At 38.0% G+C, this 25,458-nt stretch overlaps 1 protein-coding gene across 2 annotated transcripts in view; it reads left to right on the top strand.

Annotated features, from left to right (window-relative positions):
- The window catches only part of N4BP2 (NEDD4 binding protein 2), a 62,149-nt gene extending 38,963 nt beyond the window's left edge, over nucleotides 1–23,186 (top strand). For both annotated transcript variants that reach the window (XM_019480718.2, XM_019480724.2), the window contains exons 12-19: nucleotides 238–283; nucleotides 1,623–1,867; nucleotides 3,175–3,293; nucleotides 7,568–7,706; nucleotides 9,088–9,276; nucleotides 11,280–11,448; nucleotides 13,525–13,648; nucleotides 19,055–23,186. In XM_019480718.2, coding sequence (XP_019336263.1) covers nucleotides 238–283; nucleotides 1,623–1,867; nucleotides 3,175–3,293; nucleotides 7,568–7,706; nucleotides 9,088–9,276; nucleotides 11,280–11,448; nucleotides 13,525–13,648; nucleotides 19,055–19,100 — 1,077 coding nt within the window. In that variant the 3' untranslated portion in view covers nucleotides 19,101–23,186. The remainder of the gene's footprint in view (nucleotides 1–237; nucleotides 284–1,622; nucleotides 1,868–3,174; nucleotides 3,294–7,567; nucleotides 7,707–9,087; nucleotides 9,277–11,279; nucleotides 11,449–13,524; nucleotides 13,649–19,054) is intronic.
- Nucleotides 23,187–25,458: the final 2,272 nt, after the last annotated feature.

Genomic DNA, 25,458 nt, shown 5'->3' on the forward strand with positions numbered 1-25,458 from the left:
ATAAATTATTTTTCTCTGCTCTATTTGAAAAGTAATTTTATTTTCAAAATTTTACCTCTTAATCTATTCTTATCTGTTGATACATGCATGAAATGTAAAATATATATATTTAAAGCTATTATAAATTAATGTGAAAAGAGTTTACCTGGAAGATAATATTTCTTGTGTTTCATTGGTGGGGAATCTATATCTGTGTTTCATTAACTCTCAGTTATTTTTTTCAATAATTGTATTTAGAAGCGGCGAAGGAAAGAAGATGGATCATATAAACTGCTTGTGGAAGGTACAGTACACACTTTCATTACAGCAGTGGTTTTCAAACTTCCATGGAACCCGGGGGGTTTTCATAGGTCATCAGGGCTTCCATAAAGTTATTTGGGGGTAATGGCAGAGAGTAGGCGTTACCCCCGAGGCAGTGCACTGCCACTGCAGGACCAGGTTGCCTGAACAGTGTGAGCTGACATGTGTAGCAGTAGAGCCAGGGACAGAAGGGTTCTGTGGCAGAAGTGATATGCAAAAGTTCTGAGCCTTTAAAAAGTTTGCAAACTACTGCCTTACACTCTTATAGAAATGCCCTGTTCTTAAAATTAAAATGACAGTAAGATTAATTCATGAGAACTGAGTGCTTCTTTTATTAAGCTAAGGTGCCTACCATTCTCTCAGTGGAAGCAGTGGCATTGTAAACAAATTAGCTAAAACTGTTAATTATAATAGCAGCACTGAAGTGCTGTGGTGACTGACTTTTGCATATTTCTAAGATCAAAGTACTTCAGGCCAAACTACAGCTGGGTGTGCATGAATGTTGGAAAGGCACAGTCTCAGCTGATATAGGGTGCACTGTATATCAGGCAACTGCCATTTGTGGAGTTAGCCTTCTGCAAGGGAACCTTGGCATTCATCCCTTCCATCCATTCTGATTAGGAGGATTGATTTAATTTGGGGCAAATGCATGTCGCTCTGTTTCAAAGGGTGATGAATTGGCTAATCCATTATTGAGCCCTCAGTTTCCCAAAAAGAATCATTTGCTAGGGCATCCCCTTTCCTTTACCCTAAACCTTGGTTCTGACAATAGCCCACAATTCACATCATAAGCAGATTCTTAAAAATGCTGTTGGTTTACTGACTAAGCTGTGCCATTAATATCAGCCATAGAAACATAGGATCAACTTGTTGAATAATAAGGTGTTGAAAAAGGTGAATGCATGGAAGTAACTGAATCAACACCCCCCCCCACAACAAAAAACCCCCCAAAACTGCCCATTTTCATCTAGTTACTCATTTGTGATTGAGGGTTAGTTGTCAGTGTTTGAATTTTTCATTGTCTTTAGTTGTAAGTTTTCAGTGCTTAAATGTCAGATATTTACTTTCTAGAATTAAAATGAAGCCTGATTAGACTTTTGAAGAAAGAGGCAAAGGGATAAGAGGGAAGGGAAGGCAGAGAGATGATTAAAGTAAGGTAATATTTTTGCTAGAAAATGCTTAGATAAAGTAGATATTAATGAATTATAAGTAAATTACAAAAAAAATGTGTAAAATGCATGCAGTTATTTATGGCTATGCTTTGATTAAATATATTGTTGAGTGTTTCGTTCTGTCACCTTTGGGTTTTTGCTTTTTGGAAGGTCCCACGCTGATTGAGCAGTTAGATTTAGATGACTCGGGCACATTCTTATCTCAGAGCACAGACAGTAGACTGCAGAAGAAGAAAATGACTTGGGCCTCATCTTCATCTAACACCACACAGATTAAAAATTCAGCAGCACCAGAAGTTTTCCCTTTTATGGATCACTGGAATGCACAAACACAGAAAGTATCACTCAGAGAAATAATATGTGAAGAAATTGCTTTACAAGAGAAACAGGACCTGGTATGAATATTTTTACATTTTATGATGCCTGTTATTTTTTTTAATCTGGTAAATTTGGAAGGCATATTTTGCATCTATGGTTGCCTGTTTTCATGTTGCCTGACTAATGCTGACCTTCTGAGACTGATGGATAGCTAGTTTTATAAGTGATTCTGTAATAGCAACAGTGTATTTAGGATCCTAGATAAAAGACAGGTTTTTTCCTACTAAAATAAATCTGTTATTTAAAAGTTTAATGTCTTGTTTCACACACAGATCATGCTGGATTTCAGTGAACAGGTTAGCATTTGGTTGAGCTGCATTTTTGGTTTTCACATTAAAAAAAGTTTATTAAATTGATTTTTATGCATTTTTTTGTGAGAAACCTTTGCCAAAATTGTTAATTAGCACTATACGATGCTCATTTAAAAATGGATTTGCCTGGTTTTAATACTTTTTACAAAGAACCCACATCGTTACTAATGAAAATGAGTTAAGATTTCACTTTTTTCTGTTGTTTCATACTGCCTTTTTAGAAAAGGTTTTTTAATTCTTCCATACAGTTTTGTTCTTTTTCATTTTTCTAGTATCCATTTTTTTCCTGTCTTTAATGTGGAGCTGATAGTTATGTAACAAGAGTGAGTGTGTATGCCACTGCCTTCTGCTGGAGCCAGTGCAAGACCAGTGTAACTGTATTACTTTATAAGTCTCCCTGTTGCCTTTAAGCACCTGTTCTAAAAGGAAATCCCATTTCTGCTTACATAGATCAAACATTTAAAAATAAAGGTTTATAATCAGAGTTGTGGGTTCTTTTCCATGAGCTGCATGTACAGTTATAACTATGGTGTCCATAAATAGTTTTCAGCTTGGATTAATGGGATTTGGTTTTGCTTTGGTCACTCAGACTAAAAAAATGTGGGTGCTGGAAATATCAGTTTTATTTCAGCTTTTAACTAAAGAAGGGTGTTCCAACATTCCTGGAACCTTAAGAAATCTGGATTTAGCTTGAACAGCAGATGCCTAAACTAAAAGCTCCTTTCAAGAAATGCTCTACCATCTGCCTTTTAACAAATTAAAGGAGCTGTAGCTCAGTCACCCTAAATGATTGGGACTGTGGCAGCATGATATCCTTTCTGTTCATCAGTGCAAATGCATGGCTGCTACTGAAATACAATTATTTTCTTTTTTATCATGGGTGTATAGATTGGTTAGGTTTTTTTCTGTGTAGTCGTGACAAATGAAACACATTACTGAATCAGTTCTGTTACTGATATAGATTCCTCTAATGATAATGTGGGGGCGTTATTTTGTTTTACTTTCTGGATTAGAAACGTGCCGCTTGCATGGCTAGAAAAGATTGTGCTGCCAAATTGAAGGAGAAGCAACTCTTTGAGATGTTTCCAACCATTAATCAAAACTTTTTAAGGGACATCTTCAAGGATAACAAGTGAGAGATCTTTACATGTTTCCTGTGTTCCTTTGTGAAATGTTGCATAATACTTTTTTACGTACATGGTTATTCTGTCATGATTAAGTGCAAGAAAAGGATATTTTCAAAAGAATAGCAAAATAACAAATATTATATTTAGCTATGATTAAATATCATATCTGTCTCTAGTGGGTTATGGAATAGAGAAAATCCCACACAATTTACTGATTCGTTTTGATGCACTGGCTGGGGGAGTAGTTAGCTGATTGCACGATTTCACAATGATTACACACTTAATTCATACAACACAATTTTATTTTAAAATTCTTTGCTACGTATATAACACTGCTTAGCTTTAAGAAATACCACAAACATTAAGAACACAATAACTACATATATTAGCTCCGAATGCACTTCCTTCCCAAACAATGCTATAAGAATTAGTGTTACAAAAACAACTACAATTACAACTAAGAGTTAAATTTGAATCATTACTATTATTTTCATAATATACTTACAATCCTAGAATTCCGAGAAGCCAAATACCAAAAAATGGTTTCATTCCTCAGTAGTACAATTTAATGGGTTGGCCTCAGTAGTACGGTTCAATGGGCTCGCCTCAGCAATACAATTCAATAGGCTGGCCTCAGCAATACGATTCAATGAGCTGGGCTCAGCAGTGATAGGACTAAGTCCCCTTCCTTCAATCCCTTTTGGGCGCTCTGCAGCTTCAGCGTGAACTAAGATTCGTGTTCACGGAGAGGTTGGTTCAGGTGATCAGTCTGATCTGGCCTACGCTTGTGATTCTTCCTTTGTTGTTCTGCAAGTGAAGTCACCTCCAAATTGGGACAGTAAGTTACAGTTTTTATTGAGTGAGCTGCCGTCAATGGGCCACTCCTACTCAAGCCTGTCACTACTCCCAAATTTGGGCTCGGATCTTACTCAACAGATTCTTTTGCTTAGTAATTAGTTTTCTTTGTTAATCATTTTAATTACTCTTGGGAAACTTCCATATCACTGCAAATGCCCTTTTCTTACCAATCTTTCCAAAAGGCCCTAGGGTTTGATCTCTCGGAACTCAGGATATTTGCTCTTTTTGTAAAAGACTTCTAAAGATAAAATTTAAATTAAGACTTTAAGCGAAGTCAGGACCTTTTGCACATAGTCCAAAAACAATGACTTAGATAAGGAGATAAATCTTATCTTCTTCCTGAAACTGGCTAATGGGCAACCTTTACAAACATTCAAACTATTTCATTCAATATGACCATATCATCTCAATTCATCAAAATTGTCTCAATCAATCACATCTCAATTCAAAACTCTTTCTGGGGCTCCATCATCTTTTAAGCTGTATAATACTGATGAGGAGAAATGGGTTCAGCTCAAAGGAGCCAACTATCAACTTGTCTTGGACACTTGTGGTACCTTGCATCACACCTCAAACAGTTGATTCAATGAGAACTCAGCTGCAGAAAAGAAATGGTCAACTCTCCTTAAATATAAGTGTGACATTAGCCATTTCAGCTTGCAGGCACTTAGAGAGATCTAGCAAAAGGTCAAATGTACAGCAAGATGGTGTGCAAACATTTATTGGCTACAACTATGCAGAAGTATCCAGAAAGCTGCTGACTGAGGCAACATGCAAGCAAAGTATGGGGGCATCAGGAAAGCTCTTGGGCTTGTTTTGGGGAAGATTCTCTCTTTAAATGACCACAATAAGCATATGGATCAATGGGTTGAACGTTACTTAGAATTCTACTCTCGCAGAGAAAATGTGGTCTGTGACTCCGCTCTAGATGCACTTGAAGACCTCTCAACCCTGACAGTACTTGACAATGAACCTACTGTCATCGAAGTAGAAAAAGCCATTGATCAGCTTGCTTCTGGTAAAGCCCCAGGCGAAGATTGTATAACGGCTAAAGTTATTAAGTGCAGGAAATCCATCCTTCTCCTCCATCTGCATGAATTAAGATGTATGTGTTGGAGAGAAGGCGAAGTTCCTCAAGATGTGCAGGATGCAAGCATAGTTACGCAAAAACAAATGACTGATTGCAGTAACTATCGCGAAATTTCCTTGCTTCGCATCATTGGGAAACTGCCAAACTTGTCCTTTTAAGACTTCAGACTCTTGCAGACAGAGTCTACCCTCAGTATCAATGTGGTTTCAGATCTGGTATATCCATGATGAATATGATATTTTCCTTGAAACAGCTACAGGAAAAATGCCGTGAACAAAGGAAATCTCTGTACATATATGGCATTTGTCGATCTTAACGGAGCTTTTGGTTTGGTCAGCAGAGGTGATTTTTTCTGAATCCTGAAGATGATTGGCTGCCTTCCTAAGCTCCTGAGCATCAAGTCCTTCCACATAAGTATGTATGCAACAGTGCAGTTTGATGGGTCATGTTCGGAAGAATTTGTAAATCAATCTGCTCTTGTGATGGAGTTGCCTTCATTGGTACGGACATGCAAATTGTTTGAGCGATGGCTAAATCCCCAAGGACATACTCTGTGGTGAGCTGGCCACTGGCAAACATCAGCTTGGATGGCCTAAACTCTGTTTTGTTGATGTCTGCAAGAAAAACCTTTGTGAACTGCGCATTGATGGCCAACACTGGGAATCAATCACTTTGGACCACTGCAAGTGGAAAGCCGCCATGAAGCAGGGCCTATGTTGCTTTGAGATGGAAGGGGTCAGTGATGAGATAGAGAGGAGGTGACAGAGGCAGGCAAGACAAGATGGTACTTGGCATGCTGGTGCAAGCTCAACCAGGTTTGTATGTGCAACTTGCCACAGTCTGCTTGTCACGTGTCAGACTCCTCAGACACACGAAGCTGTGGTGGTACCTGGTAACCCACCAAAAGCGCAGTCTTTGTGGTTTCCTGAGACTGATGCCTGCCAATGAGGGGCACTTAAGAGTGAAAGTTTCCCTCCTACTCCCGTCCCTGAAATTCATACATAAAGTTTTTGCTTATTTTCCCCTTATTGGTTTGAGGACAAAACTACTCCCTGACTTTGTTCACTTCACTTCCCTTCCCTTCCCCTGTATTTGTTAGATGTTATTGATATCTGGCATAATTGCTGGCCCCTCCCGACCGGTGGCTTTGCTAATTCCAGCAACAGCCATCCGGAGGAGCATATTGGTCAAATTGGCAGGAAATGGGAACAGTGCAGTGGAAGAAAACACATCTCACTTGACAGCAGTAGCTAATACTCCATTGTTTTCTATAGCAACTCTGAAGAAGTCTGTAATAGAGGCAGAGTTATTTCTCCTTCCACTTGTTCTTGCTTCTGATTATCTTTCAGCATCTTCCTAGATGTTCATTTACTACTTTGAACTCAAAATAGAGAAAACTGAGTTTCATTTTTTCCCCTAAAACATTCTTCCTTCTTCTGTTGGCATTTTGCTTGACAACCCTTGTTATATTTCTTTTCATACGGGTTTGCACCCTCTGGGATTCTCCTACACATTCAGGCTGACATCAGATCCTTTAGGTCCTTTCTCTACAGAATCTCAGCTTGGTCATTCTTTCTATTTTCTCTAGAGGTCAAACACTTGTCCCTCCATGACTACTGAAACCACCTCTGTAACCTTTGTTTAATCTGTCTGAACTGACTGCTGCTCAAGCCTTCTATGAATCTATTCAATGGTGTTCTTTCATTTTTTTGTCAAGTAGAAGATTTCTGGCTTCCCTGTCAAGCCAAACACAACTCCACTTATGCCTGCATCTTTGTATTTGTTTCTTCCTTTCCTCCCAAGCTCTTCCCCTTCTAAATTCTCTGCGTTGTTTTTGAGCCTTTTCACAAAAATGTATTTAATTTGTAAGTCTTTCTTCCTGTTGTTTCCTGCCTTTTGAGGAGACATTGTTTCACATTATTGATGAAACTGAGTCAGACAGAATACTGCCAGAGTTTCAGTAGCAGGCTCAGGGGTCACTTGTTCCATAAAAGGCTGACTGAAAGTAGCTGTGTGTTTCCACTCTAACTAGAGAAGTGGACACAATATAGTGCAGAAGTACCCAAACTAGCTTTAGACTAGTGGTATGACTTTTCTTTCTAACTCTCTAGCTTGCATAGTGGTGGTCATCTAGCTGTGACATCATGGCTAATTTGACCTGCCAAGATGCAATTGCAGTGTAAATTTACTCTTAGACTGATTTTCATATTTGGCTAAGTATTATGCTGTTGCCTTAATGTTTAAGAAGTAACAGGAAAAGCTTTTTAGTAAAGTGGCATGTATGATAACAATGTCCCATTAATTGTATTTTATATTAATTATTTTCTACAGTTATTCTTTAGAACAGACTGAGCAATTTTTGAACTGTGTCCTGGAGGCAGATCCTGTAAGAACAGTTGTTGCTCAAGGGGCTGTTCAGCAAAGTGAAACCCTCCCTTCCTGCAGTACAGTGAAGAACCGAGATAAAAAGGTTTTTTTGAATTATTACTAATCTGTATACTTAAATCCTGTCACTGAAGCCATAATATGTATGTTTTATTTCAGCATACACAAATTGTCTTTGTTATGGTACGCACGAATATTTCACATTCATGGGTTCGTAGAATTTGAAGTACAGAGATTTTTTTAGGTGGCCAGTGCTAACCTATATTCACTGGTCACACATGCATGTCCTTCATGAAGGAAAGAAGCCCGCTGAGATTAGGCAGAGAAGAGGAAAGGGCAAGGAAGTTCCAACTAATCGGAAAAATATTCAGGATAGAACAGATTTATAGAATTCCAGGGCTGGAATGGACCTCAAAATGTTGTAGCCTACAGTTAGAATGCCTTTATCTGGTTGGCTCTCTTTTTATAGTGTTTTCCATTTTAGGGATGTATAGAGAATATTTTAAATACTTTTTTGAATACTTTTAGAATTAGATCATAATTGCAATTGCAATTTGGTGGAATCTATGATGGCCACAGCGTGTATAAAATTGGTTAGTTTCAGTGACCTTGCATTGAGTAGTGTAGACAAGGATGTTTTCCCTGAGAAGTCTGAATATATATGTTGCCTATGATTAATGTAATACCTTACACTCATGTAACACTTCTCATGAATAGATCACAAAGCACTTAATATAAGGAGATCAGTGTTGTTATATGCATTTTATAGACGGGTAAACTGAGGTACTGAAAAAGGAAGTGAGTTGCTAATAGCAACAGGCCTGTGGGAGAGCTGCGACTAAAAACTAGGTCCTCCAAATCTTAGTGCGGTATCTTATCCACTAGGCAAAACTGCCTCTATGTGGAGTAGTCTCAACTAGCTAAAAGGGGGAGCACATTTTTGTTTAGTCAAACTTAAAACCATCTGAAGTTTTAAAACCCCCCTGTTGCAAGGACCAAATAGCTCATGCTGTAAAAATGGGAAGATGAAATATAAAAATAATTTTTTTCCTTCTATATTAAAATAGTACATTGTTCTAAGAAACTTCAGTAGTTTTCAGTTTAACTGACCACAGCAACTTATTTATTCAGTTAGGGTCATTATCAATACCATCCTCTTAGAGGTGGCTTACAGCTGCTTGTAAAATACTTCAATAATAAACAGCTAAACTGGACATGAATTTACATTTTACACATAAGTACCAAAGGGAACGTATTTTCACTTGTTACTGGTCTGGTCTTTTGATATATTGATGTCTTCTCTCATGCTTGTTTTCCTGTGATGTACTTAGTGTTTGCCCCACTGGAATGAATAAGCAGCACATAGCTGAATGTTCCAGGCAATTACTGCTCCAGTGAGATCAGTAGAAGCCTTGTAAAGGGCTTAATTTGGACTCGGCCTTTCCAGTAAATGTTACCTGTTACAGGCAAAGAAGTTCAAGGAAGATGAAGATGTTATGAGTAAGATGACGTTTCAAGACATTGAGTACCCTGGATATGATGATTTTAGAGCAGAAGCTGTCTTACATCAGCACAAGAGACAGGAGTGTCTGAAAAAGGCAGGGGAGGCATATTGCATGGGTATGAAGCCTGTGGCAGCATTCTATGCACAACAGGTAAAAAAAAAAAAAAAAAAAAAAAAAAGTTTTAAAAAATGTGTTTTGTCTTGGTTTAGGAATGTGCTCACTACCCAATTAGATTTGATATGAATATGAATTCTCTCAGTTATCTGGATATGCTCAATCACTCCTCCCATATGGAAATCTTGGGAAATCATCTGACTAACACATATGCGTTAATATTTCTAAAGTAGATTGTAGTTTCACAGTGATCTGGTAGCATATGTAGAACTAATACTGTGATAAGGCAACTTTCTGTTGCAAGATCCAAAGTTTTAAAACTGTGAAATGCACAACATATTGTAATGTGACTTTGGATTGATTTTTCTAATGGATAGTGTAATATTGCATATAAATTGGGTGATATTTTATTATCTGTGCTCATATTGGTGGTCTGAGAATTTTATTGAAATACTGAGGATCTGATTCTTTTAGGAGTGACTTTGTTACATTCCCACTTTAAATGGTATTGCATCTTGTTCAAAGAGATTCTAAATAATAATGTCTCCGTGATATTTGGGCAGCTATACAGTTTCAGTCTCTGTCCTGCCTCCTCTTCTTGGATACAAAAACAAGTAAAATTATAAAGAATTTATTGTATGGTTGGTAAGGGAATACAAACTACTACCTTTCCTCCAGAAAAACTTTATCTGCTTTTTGTGTTTTCAGTTTGAGGCAAGTTACAAGGACAAGTTTTTATTTGTGAGCCTAAGTTTGAGGCCGTGGCCTGCACTTGTGGCCTCTTACAAATGTAAGTTTTAGGCTTGGTATCTTTGAGTCTGCCACTAGTACTTACAAGATTATCTTTTAAAGGAAACTTCAGGATGAAGTGTTACTTATTCCTTTTCTCTATTTATGAATACCCTAAATTCTTAAGCAATTTCCATTTCTCAAGCCGTATCCACAGGTCTTCAAGGAAATGATTTGCTGCTGCAGTCTTTACAGTGATGATATCTGAAAGTTTGTGACATGACTGCAGTAACAAAACAAAGTACAGTTATTAGTTGCAGGAAATAATTGAATTAACCATGGCCCAGGAGAATAGAGTAACTCCAAAATAAAAGCCCAGTTCTATAAACATTTATAAGCAAGTATTATTAATAAGTAGTAAGTGTGTGTGGGATGGAGTTGTTGATTTGGAGTTGTTACAGGTTCATAATCAATTTAAAAGTTCTCATAATTTAGACTCCTCATTGCAGGGAGCGTAAAGCAAGTGGTGCATGTTAGTGGGATTACTTTGATCTGCTATGTAATATCTTCTCTGGAAACCCTTTTTTAGTTGAAACATTTATAACATTACAAAAAAATTCAGTGCATCTATTCTGCCACGCTGACAGTTCCATTATTCAGGTTTTGTCTCTTCCATAACTCCTTAGTAGGCTAGGCTATTCTCTTGATAGAAGTGCTGTTTCTGTTTTGGATGATTTGTCAAAGACTTTATTGGAGGGCTTGGTGGCTGTGGAAGAAGTATTTGCAAAGCCCAACTAGGCTGATCTTAATGCACACTTTTTGTAGTCTCAACCTAGATTTAAAATAGACGTGAGAGGTTTGTTCTGGACTATGGGACAATTTTTGAGTATTCTGAAATAAAGCTTGTACAGCTAAATATTTTCAAAAAAGAAAATATAATTGTTGGAAAAATTACTATCAATTTAAAATTTGAGACTAAGTAGAATTTATGTTTTATTCATACAGGGTTCTTATAAGGTTAAGTTGTCTTTCTGGGTTTCCTTCCCTTTTCTTACAGGGTTTTTATTCTGATCTCTTCTGTGACAGCTTTGACTAGTGTCTTGCAAACGGTTTTCATTAAATCAGCACATGACTCTTTCTGAATAGATCTTACTGAGCCATTTCCAGAAGTTGAATTGTGATTACAGCTCACAGTTTGAGGCCATGAAATCTTAAAAGCACCCTGCTTGTGCTGTCATTTTGAATCCCCATAACCAGTATGGAGTTCAGATTGTCTCAGAATTTAACGGTTGATGTGTTTATGAATAAAGGGCCGCCTTCATGAGCAGAAGATGAAAGAAGCAAACCATGCTGCTGCTGTGCAAATCTTTGAGAAGGTAAATGCCTCCCTGCTGCCCATGAATGTTTTGGATCTGCATGGTCTCCATGTAGATGAAGCCATGAATCACTTGTCCAGAGTACTACAGGAGAAAAGTGAAGGTAGGAATAACCTAATAATCAGTTCTCCCCACACAATTATTTTTTGACACACTACTCAGCAGGGCCAGAGTAGAAGGAATACATTACATATGCAGGAAAATATAGGGGGTCTGAGTATTGCTAACTTACCTTCAGTAGTAACACCTGCAAACAACCTGTTTTTCTTGTAATCTTTAAAGACCCCTCTGAAAGGTGTTCTTCTTTGCCATGGAAACATGAATAAAATGTTCTTTCCTCTTTTTCCTTTCCCACCTGCGTTTCTCTATCAATTTCTTCCTTTTTTCTTTATGCTTTATTCTCAAATCTTTTCTTCTTTTTCTCCTTCTTCAAGAAGATCTGTCACTTACTGATCTTTACCCCTGACATCAGAGTTGATCACACTTGCCTTCATTACCTTCCTTTTACTTTAATTTTTTCACTTGTTTCTTTGCTATTGTGTTTTTTTTCTTAATCTTAGAAATAATAATAATAAAAAAAACATGCTGGCATGCCTGCAGTTATGAGGATAATGTCCTAACACTGCTGTTATACAAAAGTTTAATTCCTCTTTCAGGGCCTTTCCATATAATTGTCACCAGTACACATTTTCTTTCAAGTTCAGAAGTACTACCATTTTCAGACACGTCATTTGGGGAAGTAGTTCTTGGAGAGTTTTCTTCCAGTGGCATATTTAAGTATTGCAGAAATGTTGTTTCCTAAGGGAAATATTATGTAAACAAAATACATGCAGAAAATATAATAAGTGAAGTACAGTTGACATTCTTTACAAGAAATACTTGGTCTATAAGTTACAACTATACAGGCTGTCTTTAAAAAAATAATTTCCTAACAGAGCAGAAACATGAGTCCTAAGAGCTCTTTTCTCATTTGGAGTATGGGCAAGAGCTAATGTACTTGAGCCAATCTATAACTCTCTGCTCCTGAGATGATGCTCCTGTACTTTAAGCTGTAACTTAATACTGTTTGTTAATGCATGGTATAGAGTTCTATTTTCCAGAAGCTCAGCATTTGTCATCGGGTGCTTTGGATCATTGCTGGAGTCTTCTCTACTCTAGAAAATATATTTATTTATTTCAGTCTGAATACATGAAAGGAGACCAGTCGCAGGCACTGGATTGTCTGACAGTTGGTAAAGATAACAGAATGAAAAATAGGTAGATAAAGGAGAGAGAGGTTGTTATAGACTTCACACAAAGTGATAATCCCTAAATATTTATTCATCTTTTTTTTTTTTTAAGTATACACTACATCAGTTTGTTTAATTATAGAATCCAGATTAATTTAACTCTTTGCTTACTCTCTTTTGCTAGTCTGCATCCAAAGGATTTAGCCATAGATAGTAAGCTATTTCAGTCTTCTCAGGAGGTAGAATTTTGTTGATTTACTTAGGCTTACCCAAATAGCCTCTGAAAGCCTACACTCATGTATTGAAACTGCATATTGATACTTAGGTTGTTTCCAAGAACTTGCTCCAATGTTGAAAAAATTACTCTCCAGCTAGTGTACCTTCGATCTCCAGTTTAAAAAAATAACATACTAGTTCAATGTTTGTCTTTTTCCTCCTATCCTTGTTTGTTAAATGAAGATGAACTTGGTTAAAAAAAAATTTTGGTGCAAAATTGATAGAATTTGTTTAGATTTAAGAGTTTTGTTCTGTGTTCTGTAATTGGTAATTAAGTCAGTCAAATATGGTCCTTGTTATATTGTGCTCTTTTAACTGTTTTATCTTCTAACCATATGTTAATTTCAAGCAATGGTCTGATATTGTAAATGGTAGTTGAACTTGCAATAAAATCATTAACTCTGTGTGACAGAGCACATATAGATTGTACATTTGAACAATTTCAATATAAGTTCTTAAACAATAATGATGCATTTAATTTACTTTTTATGCTGGCGGAGAAAAAACACTAAGGCAGTGTTGTAAATATAACATCTATAGCCAGCGTACTAAAACAAAAAAAGGTCTAAATCACTGCGGTAAAAGTTTTCAGATGTATGGATGAAAAAGTTCTTTTGAACACCAAGTCTGTGCAAAGAGAACATTTTAACCGTTAACAATTCCTGCTGTAACAGAGTACAAGCAGACTGGTGGTAAACCCTATCTCTGTGTGATCACGGGAAGAGGAAGCCATAGCCAGGGAGGAGTTGCTCGTATCAAACCAGCAGCCATTAAATACCTCACAAGCCACAACTTCAGGTGAGCTTAGATTTCTGTTGCTGATATTTTGAACCTACATTTAACTAGTTAAACACTGAAGTTTGTTTTAAAATATGATACCATTATTAAAATGATTTAATAAATCGCACCAAAAACATCCCATGAGCGAAGTTTTAATACAGTTTTGTTCTGTCATTTTGTCCTTTGACAGGCAAACAGAATTCTGTTCTTTTAAGCGTAGTTTGTCTATCCATTTCCATTTAGTATTACCAGACTGAGAAAAGAAAGAAATACTTCGAACACAAGTTGAGTTGTGCTATGTGGCTAAGAAAAATAGAAAATCTACATAGATGCATCAGATACTTTACACACTTAGCTTACTTTTCAAATTTATAATATTTTTTCTAGGATTATCTTGAATCATTGTGGAAATACGATACAAAAATACTTACCCGGGTTTCCAACACAGTGGTTTTGCTGATTGCAAATGTTTTAGTGTCTTGTCCCGTTATCAGTATTAATTACCTCAGTGACCACACTGAGGTAACTAGCATAGGCTGGGTTCCAGCATTTTTACCACTTTGCCTTTTGAGTTTATTATTATTGACTCTGTTATCTGTTTTAAACATATTATCTGTACAGAGTGGTTAAACCTCGCCCTGTGCCTGGTACATACCTGAGCTGCAATTATAGGTAGCATCTGGTGTCAAACAACACCAGTCCTAGGCCATCATTTGAAGCCTCTGAGAGAGCTGGATGTAGACAAGACTTAATTGTGAATGTCCACACAATTAAGCATATACACCATATTTGATAATTGCTCAGTCTAATATATCTCACTGTTAGCTGATGTTCTTGATTTTCAGATTACAATTTTCTTTCTTAATTTCACCCCGTTCCCCCTTGTTTGTTTATTCTATTGTACTGTTAATAGTTTTTGCTTCTGTTTGTACCTTCATGTGTAGATTGTTACCATGACTACATCCTGTCAGTTAGCTAAGCTATATATATTTTCCTTTTAATCTTTCTTCATAAATCAATTTCTCCAAATCTCTAAACTCCATCCATTATGCCATTATGTTACTTGAAAATTTCACTTTTATGGATAGTTCATTACAGGTTAAAGTCAGATCATAGCTAGATGAATGACCATTACCACCTATGTGATGTGATACCTTTGTATCTTTTCAAATATTGTATTGGCCTGTTTTCTTATCTGATGACATTGAAAATGAATGTTATCACACCAGTGTCTCTGTGGTGCCGTTCTAGACACCTCTTTTGCCAACCTAACACGTTGTCATTTATCTAAATTTGTCAAGATTTTCACTCTAAAAACTCATGTTGTCACTTACTTGTGACTATATTATCACAGGTGCTTGGATTTTCAGAAATATTTTGGTGTTGGCCTAACTTTGCTCTCATTGGCATCAAGGAACCAGAGTTTGGCTAATTCTGAGCATTTTGGAAAAGTCCTTTCATTGATATTTTGCGATTCCCTCCCTCCTTTTTTATTTCTGTTGCATTAGTATTTTTAAGTTCATTTTACAGGATGGTAGTTACCAGTATCATATATTCTCTTTCTGAAGATCTATGCCATATTTGTTCTTTCAGCTCTTTGATATTGTCACATCTCTGTCACTCCTTTTATTGTCAGTGGTTCAGTAATATGTAGTTCATGAGTTTATTCCCAGTGAGATTTACCAGGTTTAGCTCATTTGTATATGATCAAATTTTCAATGTATTTCCTTATCTACTCTTTATCAAAAGTTACTTTACAAAATCTTTTTAACATTCTAATTCATAATTGACTTATGTGATGAAGCCAGATTTCAGAAAGGAATTCAGCATCTGACAATAATTTGTTCTTTTTTTTTTTTAATAGTCTTTCTTTTTCTGATGATAACATGATAGAAACCCTGCTTATTTTCCTTTACCACAGTGGCTAATGCTAATCCTCCCCCCCACCCTCCCCTTATGGTAATAACTAATTCTGACTTTGCTGGATGCTTCCCCCTTTTTGTATTCTCCATGCAGATTATTTTTAACCTCATATCTTTGAGCAGTCTCTTGTGAAGCCATATTGACCATTGTTTGTTTCTTTTTCTCTTTCAGCATTGTAGTTAGTTAGTAGAAGCAATATCTCTGTCACATCAAACCTTAAGATACTTATCTAATCTATCATCTCTGTTACATCAAACATAAGCTACTTGTCTTCAGTTTCAGAGCTCTTCACAGCCTATTTCCCCTCATCTTCTTTCATATATCAAGAGGTCAAGCCCCTAACCTCTGATCTGATGCCAAAGTCTGTTGCTCATTTGTAGATTTTCACACAAGCACCTTCGTGCATTCTTTTGTGTTGCTCTGCATCCTTTTGGAGTTGCTACCCATAAGCAACCACAAAGCTACTTTATCCTTCTTCAGATCTTGAAAGTGCCTCAGTAAAACTCTCTCCTTTATCATAATGTCTGCGGAAAACTTAACAATAAGATTCTGATGCGCTTACCTATTATCATGTTGACCAATATTTTCTTTTTATTTCCTTGAACTACCCATCACACTGTTTGTACCCCCCTCTGTCTTATCATTGAACTGTATGTAGACTTTCTGGGAAAGGGGGCTGACATACTGTGAGCTTGTAGAGAACCTAACACAATGGGATCTGGGGGCTGGTGATCCTGCTCATTCTAATACAGATAACACCACCACTGTGAAAGTGTTTTACCATATTCCTGAATTGTTTGAGTTGCATTGGAAGCAGCTTCCATAGACAATGTTTAAAAGGCATTATTAGCACATGATTAATATTTTTCATTTAGATATGTAACCAGCTTTATGTTCAGCAGATTAATGAATGATAGTCAGCATGTTATTGTAAAATAAAAATTAACTAGATTCATTTGGAATTATTTCCATTCTGGATCTGTGACATTTCTGATTATTTAAAGTTAATGGTACTATCTATTCTGTTTCATTTTCAAAATGAGGCATTATCCTTCAATCAGTATTTTAATTTATGTTGTTAAATCAAGATTGTATATTCAAATGAATGTTTACTATGATTCTATGCTGGTATTTGTAAGGTTGAATTGCCATAAAGTGCATTTCTTAATCCATTTGTTTCCAGATAGAATTCTTAATGGTTCTTTGTTAAAACAAAATATCCTTGTAAAAGCTAGATTTATATGACATCTTGTAAAATCATATTTGCATACTTTGTTGCTATTCCTGTTTCCTCAGTCCAAGTGGTGAAGCTCATACATCATCAATTCAGCTGTTGTCCAACAGATGTCATTTAGGACACTAGTAAGAGCTGTTCGCTCCCCCGATAGTCCTGCACACCTTGTTTTGAGCTGCAGGTTTCCCTCATGCAGTGTGGGGTTTTTTTGTTCGTTTTCTGGCAATTTACCTTCTTCCCTATAGCAAAGAAGCTTCCCTGACTGCTTCATCTAGTGGTCCAAAATGTTTCCCCTTAATGATTACAGAGTCTTCTCTGGTGGTTCCAAACAGATATTCCATGTTGTAAGGCAGTGGAGGCATGCATAGCAGCTATTCTGAGGAGGGTGTTGGGTATTGACACCACTTTGCTTGGCAGAGGTAGCAAAATGAGGACAATGTATAAGCTTCTGCAAGTGCTTTGTATATTAGGTTGTGATCCTGGTCAAAAACTGTGAATGTATCAACTTTTCCTGGATCTATTCCTTTCTGTTCAACAAATGAATAGTGTTTTGCCCTGACTCTTGGTAAAACTTATTGGCTTAGCTATCTTAATGAACCAGTGGACAGCTGAGTTGTTGAAACTAAATATAGACTGGATGAGTGCTACGGGCACGTCCCAACAAGTGTGCACGTGTGGTTTGTGCCACCTTAAACCCAGGTGAGGTGCTGCAAACCACACTGTAAATTAGCAACACGGTGGGTTTTTTTGACACTGGGAGATCCTGGTGCCAAAAAAACTGTGTGTACTGCCAGAAATGGAGCCTGTCCAGCCAGCGCCATACTCTAGTTGCTAGCCAAGCTCTGAGTTACTGGCTTGGCGCTGCTGTTGCTCCAAGAGGCCCCCAGGACCCCAGGTAAGGCTACTGGGGCCAGCACCTGTGCTGGCCCCAGTCTCCCCTACCCAACCTGGGTCAATTAGTTGCATGTCAGTGTGCATGCAGGGGTGTGCCTGGGAACAAATAGCAGTGCCACAATTATGTGCCGCTGCTATTTGTCCCATGGGAAACTTGCGTCCCTGCATGTGTGCAGTCATTGGGATGTGCCCCATGAGGCTATCCCCTTCTCAACTTATATAAGGTCTGTAGCATGGGCAACTGGTGCTGCCTTAGTCAGGGGGGGCATGTGCCCCCCCAACGACCAGTCAGTGACCGAGGGAGGATCCCTCTGCAGCCAATTTTGCTGACTGGGTGGGGGGTCCCCCTGTGGACAATCACACCGGAACTCCCGCCTGCACCCCCTGCCCATTGCCTAAGTAGCGAGTGCAACCAGTCAGGGGGTGCATGTGCACCCTGGTGTACCCCTATGCATCACCACTGGTCTGCAGAGTGCTGGCACCTGTCCTACATGAAGCTTCCACATGTTGGTGGAGTTGGAAACTGGTATTGCCTCAATAAGAGACACTACATGCATCTCAGCTGCACTGCCAACATATGTTGAAGGCTGGATTGGTCTCAGCTTAGCTAGGGGCAGCATGAGCCCCAAGTGGCGAGTTTGGAGGGGCACCAAAATCATCCCTCATTCCTGCAGAGCCTGAGGTCCAGCAGTAAGAGCAGTCACGCAGGATTGCTCTTGCAGCAGCATTCGATGCATAGACACCGCACTGCTTCTTCTTTCAGAGCAAGAGCTGGGATAGGCAGAACACACAGTGATGGTAGCAAAAGCAGCAGCAGCCTTGGTCTGTGTTGGGTAAGACTCCTGCTCCCCACCCCTGGAACTAGGGCACAAACCCTGATCTTAACACTACAGGGCATCAGTGGTTCCGCTCAGTTCCTTCTGGGATAGAACCTAGAAGTAAGTGTGAAGACAGGGCTTACAGTTAATGTGGCAAAAGAAGTGAGGGGGAGATGGGAGAGTGAGGTTAAAGAAAGCCGAGGGGAAGATTGACGTATGAGAGAAGATATTGGAGAAACAAGAAGAGGAAAAGAGGAGAGGAGGTCACACAAAAGTTCAGCAAATAGAAAGGAGAAGGATTGGGCAACACTTTTTTTTTTCCCCACAACAGCTCTAAAGAACCTTTTGATTTTACTGCTCACTGACCATGCCACAAGCATCCCATATGAAGCCCTTCTTCACTAACGTAGAAGATAAATTGTCTTTATTTTTTCACTTCAGAAAATATGTGTTTCTAGTTTGGGATGAGATACTTTGTTTGATTTTTGGCTAAGAAATGTGACGCTGTACTTGGTTTAGATATGGAAGGTAATTTGTTCTCTTGTTGTTTCCCAGGTTCACTGAAATCAAACCAGGCTGCCTGAAAGTCATGTTGAAGTAAAAAGGTGGTATGAAGGAGAGTGTGAAAACTGAGGATACGTAACACAGCTAGAAACTTTAAACAACTACAGTAAATATAATTTAATTTTCTTCAAAGAATAGTATTTTAGTAGCTGTTTTATAACAGTTGGTTTTTACAGCATGTTTCCAAGAAAGTTTTAATAGTGAAATATATCTTTTTTTTGTAATCCCAAAGAGTAGCATTTATCAGAAATGCAGACTTGGAACACATAAATGTACATAAGAGATTTTAAAGGGAAATCAAGGTGCCATTTTCAAGCACCTCATCCTTCTCAGTGCAGCTGGGGCCTAAGATTATCTCTGACCCTGTACATTTTAATGGTTGTGGATGCAGTACTTTTTAAAATACATGCAGTAACTTGTACAATTTTAACTTGTTTAAAATAGTTTACTTTGAGTTAGAATTTTGGGTTTCAAAGAGTGTGAGGGAACTATGTAGCCAATACCCACAGAAGTAATAACCAGTGGGAAATGGGTGCGTACACATAAAGTTCATTTGAAAATTCTGGCTCTGGTCTTTTCAGTGGTAGATTCTGAAGAACATGAGCCAGTTCTGCTGTGTTTATTCATACAAAATTCGGAATAGAAGCTACATCTGAGTGAGGACTCAGAATGGGGCATGAATTAAGTAAGGAAAATTTGCAAACTCACCTTAGTTCTTAATGGAGTGGAAAAAGAACCCTCATTCTCAACTCTACCTGTGTGACTATATTAATATTTTACAGGAAAATCACCCATTTTGCTGAATAGCAATATACACAGTGAGCAGTGTTTAGTCTTTTATGAATTTTCAAACTGAGTATATGAGTACTTTTTCATTTTAATGAAGTTTTATTGATGATGTATTTCCATTCTTTGTGTTTAAATAAATCAAGATACAATATAATAAATATATTGGCACTTCCTCTGCAGAGAATATGATGTTTTTAACTGCAGGGCATTTCAAAATGCAAGAGGCATTTCTTAAGGTGATATCTTTTATTGGACCAACAGTGTAATTCGGATAAAGTTAGACAAGCTTTTGAAAGCAAAATATGCCTTGCATTCAAAAGCTTGTCTAACTTTATCCCAACTACACAATTGGTCCAATAAAAGAGATCACCGTAAGAAATCCTTGCCTCCCACACAATTTCTGGACCAACATGACTACATCATCACTGTTATACCACCAGGTATTTCAAACACATTTTCAAAATTAAAACAAATATTAGAGTGGCAGTTGGTTAATTTTAAAACTTGGGAGTACAGAAATCAATCCTTTGGCATTATTAGTGCCATATCATCCAGAAAATGTACTTAGAAATAACATAAGAAAATCCCGCTGTACTTTAATAAATGTTTTTCAATAAACAGAGCATTTTATTTCAAGAAAAAAAAGAACACAAAGATATCTTGCAGTATGCTTTACCTTTTAAAATTTTTTATATGAAGTCTTGTTTTCAGAGTAGTTGAGAGAAACAGTAGAAACAATGATGTGAAATATTTTAAATGTTTTTAAATTACTATTTTGGTAAATTTAATGGGCAGGTTTTTCAAAGCAGTGTGCCTTTGTGTACCCACAAATACTGGAATCCATACATACTACCATATGTATGTCACTGTTGCATATTAATGGGTCATGTGCAAGTTTCATTTGTTTCCACAAATAAAAGCAAGCAAGGATTTAGTTTGAGTAAAGATGTGCTCATATATGTAGAGGTCCTTTTGATAATTTGTCCTTATGATGACAAGTAACTAATTTAAACTGAAAGATTTTATGTTTTCAGAATATTTTTATATTCATGTAATGTAATGCTGCCAGGGGCAGGGGGTCGGGCACGATGATCCATTGTGGTCCCTTCCAACTCTACAGTCTATGAATGCATACATATGCGCACAGTTACTAAAGGGTACTATAAATATAGAAGTGAAATTGTCATAGTTCGGCAGATACAGTTATGTTTCTCTAGTAATTCTAAGCAACGTCTGAGTGATGATATAAATACATTTAAGACACTGTCAAGAAAATAGATCTTTGTAATTAATAACTGTGCTTTGGTTTGTGGGCATTTATGCATGCAGTTTAGTCCCTTTACTTTATCTTTGTGCCGTTTTTAAAGGCAGTGTCTGAAATATAAAAACTCAGTTCTTCAGGTGCTTATGAGCAGAATTCCCTGTATACTTTTGTATGTTGCTGTATACACTATGGTTCTGAAAATGGTAATTAGTAGTAATATAAAGCCATAAGAAAAATATCCTTTATCCTTTGGAGTTAGTGGCAAAACTTCCATTGACTTCAGTAGTGCACAAGTGAAGTGTAAGGCTCTTGTTCAGTAAAACTTTTAAAATATGTGCTTAATTTCATTAAATTCGATGAGACTTTAGATGCATGCTTAAATGTTTTCTCATTTGGGGCCTAAAATGGAGTAGAAAAGCAGAACAGAGAGAGAATTATATAATGAGAGAGAAAATCAAAATTTTGGATTATTTGCAATATTGTCCAGAAGAAACCCTGGAATGTTATTATTTTGTAGCCTTTGTTTCAGACTGTCCAATATATTTAGTTTACAGTGGGAGGAACTGTTTTTAAATAAGCCTATTTTAAATGGTATTTTAAAATACGTTAAATTATGGGCCTCCAACCTTTATGATGGCTTTTTAAAAGAAACTGATTATATAATTTTTACTAAGAAAACGCCATGCATTTTTGTAACTGTACTTGTAAAAACAACAAAAAAAACCAACCACAAAAAAGACTTTCAGAAGCATTATCACGAGCATTCTGAAGTAATAGAAGACTGTTAAAATAGGTATGTATTAATTTTTTTTATTTTTTTTTATTTTTTCAATTAACAACATTCTGGAGGTTGGCAGGCCAAAAATGTGATTCCTTTCTTTTAAAAATATAATATTTTTAAAGTTCATTTAATTTTTAAATTATAAAAAAATCTTTCAAATTATTTTTTCCTAAAGGAAACTTAATGCCAGCAGACTAGCATTCATGAACAACCCTTCAGTAACAGACCCACCAATGCAATGAAAGAAAGCATGATTCTGTTTAATGCAAAAAGCACGCACACATTTTTTTTTTTTTTTTAAAGTTCAGTTTCAGATTTCCAGAAACTATAAAAAAGATATTAGGGCAGAACTGGTTTTTTTAAAACTTCAAAAAACCCCCCTTGAATACTACTTTTTGTTTTTTCTTTTATAGTTTGTGGTTCAGTTTCTCTCAAGCATACAATATATTTCAAGGCTGGGTTAAGGGCATTTTAAACACAGTCATAGTGGTGCATTTGTGATATTTAGAAACTGGAAATCTTTGTTACTCAGGAGGCCAGAATCTGACAATGTTACCAATTCCCCACAGTAACTTGTAAAGAGATTACTCTAATTGGCATGCATTATAAAGTGTTGTTCATCGCATGCTGTACAGAACTTGTATTCTAGACTTTACTCTGAGGTGGAATGTAACTACATTGATGCCTAATCTCCTTTGTAAAACATGGGCAGGTGGAGAGAGAATAGTCCCAGTGTTGGTATTATTAATAAAGGATCATTGTAAATGTACTGAGATGTATAATGCATAGAATTCGTTTTACTGATGCTTATATCTTCAATTGTAATTCATGTTTCAAAAATGTCAATTCCCTTTGTTTACTGAATTGAAGAGAGGATGGAGTACAACGCACTGAAAATCAAATAGTACGTTGACTTCCTTCAAGTCTGTTGCATCACAGTTTGTTTTTTCTTTAAAAAGAGAATGAAGAATAATTGATTTTTGCTGTTTCACCTAGCCAGCTGTGTTGAGTACCCAACTGTGGTACCTATGAAAGTTCACATATTAAAAATACAGTATTGCAGCTATTGGTTGCAAAAGCTATTCGGACCAGTACATTGGAGGATATAAATTTCTATCTTAAATTTGAAATGGAACATGGATTTTTATGTGTATAAAGTTGTAATTTTGCTGTTAACTATTATTCTAATTTTTTACTGGAATACAGTTTTGTAATTTGCATTTAGAATTTCTTATGTAAAAATGAATTTACAAACGAAATCTAGTTTAATAAAGACATTTTATCACAAACATGATCTTCAGTCTTTCTTTGGAGTACTAATGTTGACATTTGAAATAAACTGGAATGTGGAATCTTTTATGAGAGTTACTTGTCTTGACTTCAAGAAACAAATTGTCATGTAGAAATATAGTTACCATCTGCAAAAATAGAAAGTAAGAGATTTCAGACCTGATTTTATGTGATGTGAATGAGAGTGTAGTGTTCAGTATTTTAGAAATCAGGTAATCTGATAATTTATTTACCTATTTAAGAAGCCAAAACAAGACCTTTGTACTGCCCAAGTAAACTAAAGAGATGACAAGACAAAGAACCTTTGCTAATGTACCTGTGCAGCAGCAGAGCAAAATACATTCCCGAAGAGTGCCAAAAGAGCAGTGGGAGGAGAGCCTGTACTTGCCCACTCCACAAATCCCAGTAGGATGGGTTTGTAGCTGGCTGATGCACATATATGTTGATGCTACAATGTGAAGTACATGCTAAGGTGGAGCATTGTTCCCATGATGTGCTCTGAGCCCTCTGTCCATTGCTGTAGTATGTAGCCATATGACAGATGTAACTTTACTCTTACACTTGTTAAGCTCCATCAGTTAAGGACAGGTCTTAGGGCTTGATCCAGTTAAGTTCTGGAGATGCCTAGGTATGCCTAAAATTGAGGTACTTCAAGCCATTCAGGAAGCTATTCAGTTTGCCCAGGTATAGGTGCTGTTATATATAGAGAATGGGAAAAGGAGCAGGTTTCTTTTAAAATTAGATTCAGAAAGTTACAGCTAGCACATAGGAAACACTAAGCACAAGGTTGTAACTGAACTCCTACCTTCTGAGGAGCTTAAGTGCTTGACTCAGGCTGAACATTATAACGTATAATGGCAGTTTCCTAGTCCTATCTCTGAGGGGAAGGGTAGTAAGAGTTATTTCCATATTTTGTCGGTAGATCTGGGTTGTAGGTTCTTCTCACCCTGAAGGATTTAAACCAACATTTTCTGCTTCTTTGAAGAAGGCCCTAACTACCAAGTTATAGAATAGCAGCTGCTGGCACGTAACACTGCTGCAAGTCAGACCCCAGGGTCTCAAGCCAAACACCCAGAATGTGAAAAATGCACAATTAATGGCCGCCTGCAGAAAGTTTGTATTAAGTGACTTGTCTAGTATCAGGTGGAAGCTCTGTTTCAAAGGAAAGGCTAGCATTCAGATTTTCAGGGTGGCATTTAATTGCCTTAATAACGCCTTTCTCTTGGACTTCTAGTAGATGTAATCTCCACCCCAATCTTTATTCTCAGTCACTGTAAACAATGTCACCATATTGCCTGTCACATAGGCCTGCATGCTAGGAGATCTGAGAGTCCACTTTGATTCAAAAGTCTCTAGGTCAGGGGTCAGCAACCCCTGCACACATGCCAGATCATGGCACACGAGGCCATTTTGCTTGGCACACCACAGCCAGCCTGGGCTCTGGGCAGCTGCCGCCAGCTACAGAACCCAGCCTGCTTGCAGCCAGTGACCGGGAAGCTGCAAACCCTGTTGTGAGCAGCCTGTGCTCTGTGGCAGGCAGGCTGCAACCAGGGTCCAGACACCCAGCCTAACCCGTGGCAGCAACTGCATGCATGCCTCAAGACGCAGGGTGGGAAAGAGGCTTGGGGCAGTGCAACCCTGGTCTCTCCCCTACCGTCTGTCTGGAGGCATGTGTGCAGCTGCTGTTGCCACGGAGCCAGGCAAGGGCTTTTGGACCGTGGTGTTGTGGTTGCAGCCTGTTCACCACATGCTGTGTGGAGGTATCTACCTCCTCCCCCACATTTAGCAGAGACAGGGAAACACCACACCAGCAGCCCTTGCTGGTAGCACCAGAGGCAGGATGTGGGTGTGGGGGAAGTGGCCCAGGGCCAGGCTGGGCTGGGTTGGGTTGAGGACTCTCGGCTGCAGATGCCATGGGGCTGGCTCCTTCCGCACATGCCAGCTCCGGGGCCAAAGGCCAGGCTGTGGAGCTGCCCCGTGCTGAAAAGCAAAAGCCAGCAGCACAGATGACCAGGAGCCCCATGGGAAGGGCCAGGCACTGCTGAGTCAGGCTGTGGCTCGGCACCCCCGAGGATGAGACTTGCCGCAAGCAGCCATTGAAGCGCTCACCCACCCCTACTTCACTACTGCAGTGACGCACAGCCTGCCTGTCCTGCAGGAGGGAGCCATGGGTTGGCAATGGATGCCAGCATGAGTGGGAGGCTGTGCGCAGCAGTCCCCATGCGTGCCCCTGCGGACCGTGCCCATAAGTGCTGCTGAGACTACCCGCCC

Source organism: Alligator mississippiensis, chromosome 2 (assembly GCF_030867095.1).
Source record: "Alligator mississippiensis isolate rAllMis1 chromosome 2, rAllMis1, whole genome shotgun sequence".
In the NCBI taxonomy this organism is placed as follows: domain Eukaryota; kingdom Metazoa; phylum Chordata; order Crocodylia; family Alligatoridae; genus Alligator; species Alligator mississippiensis.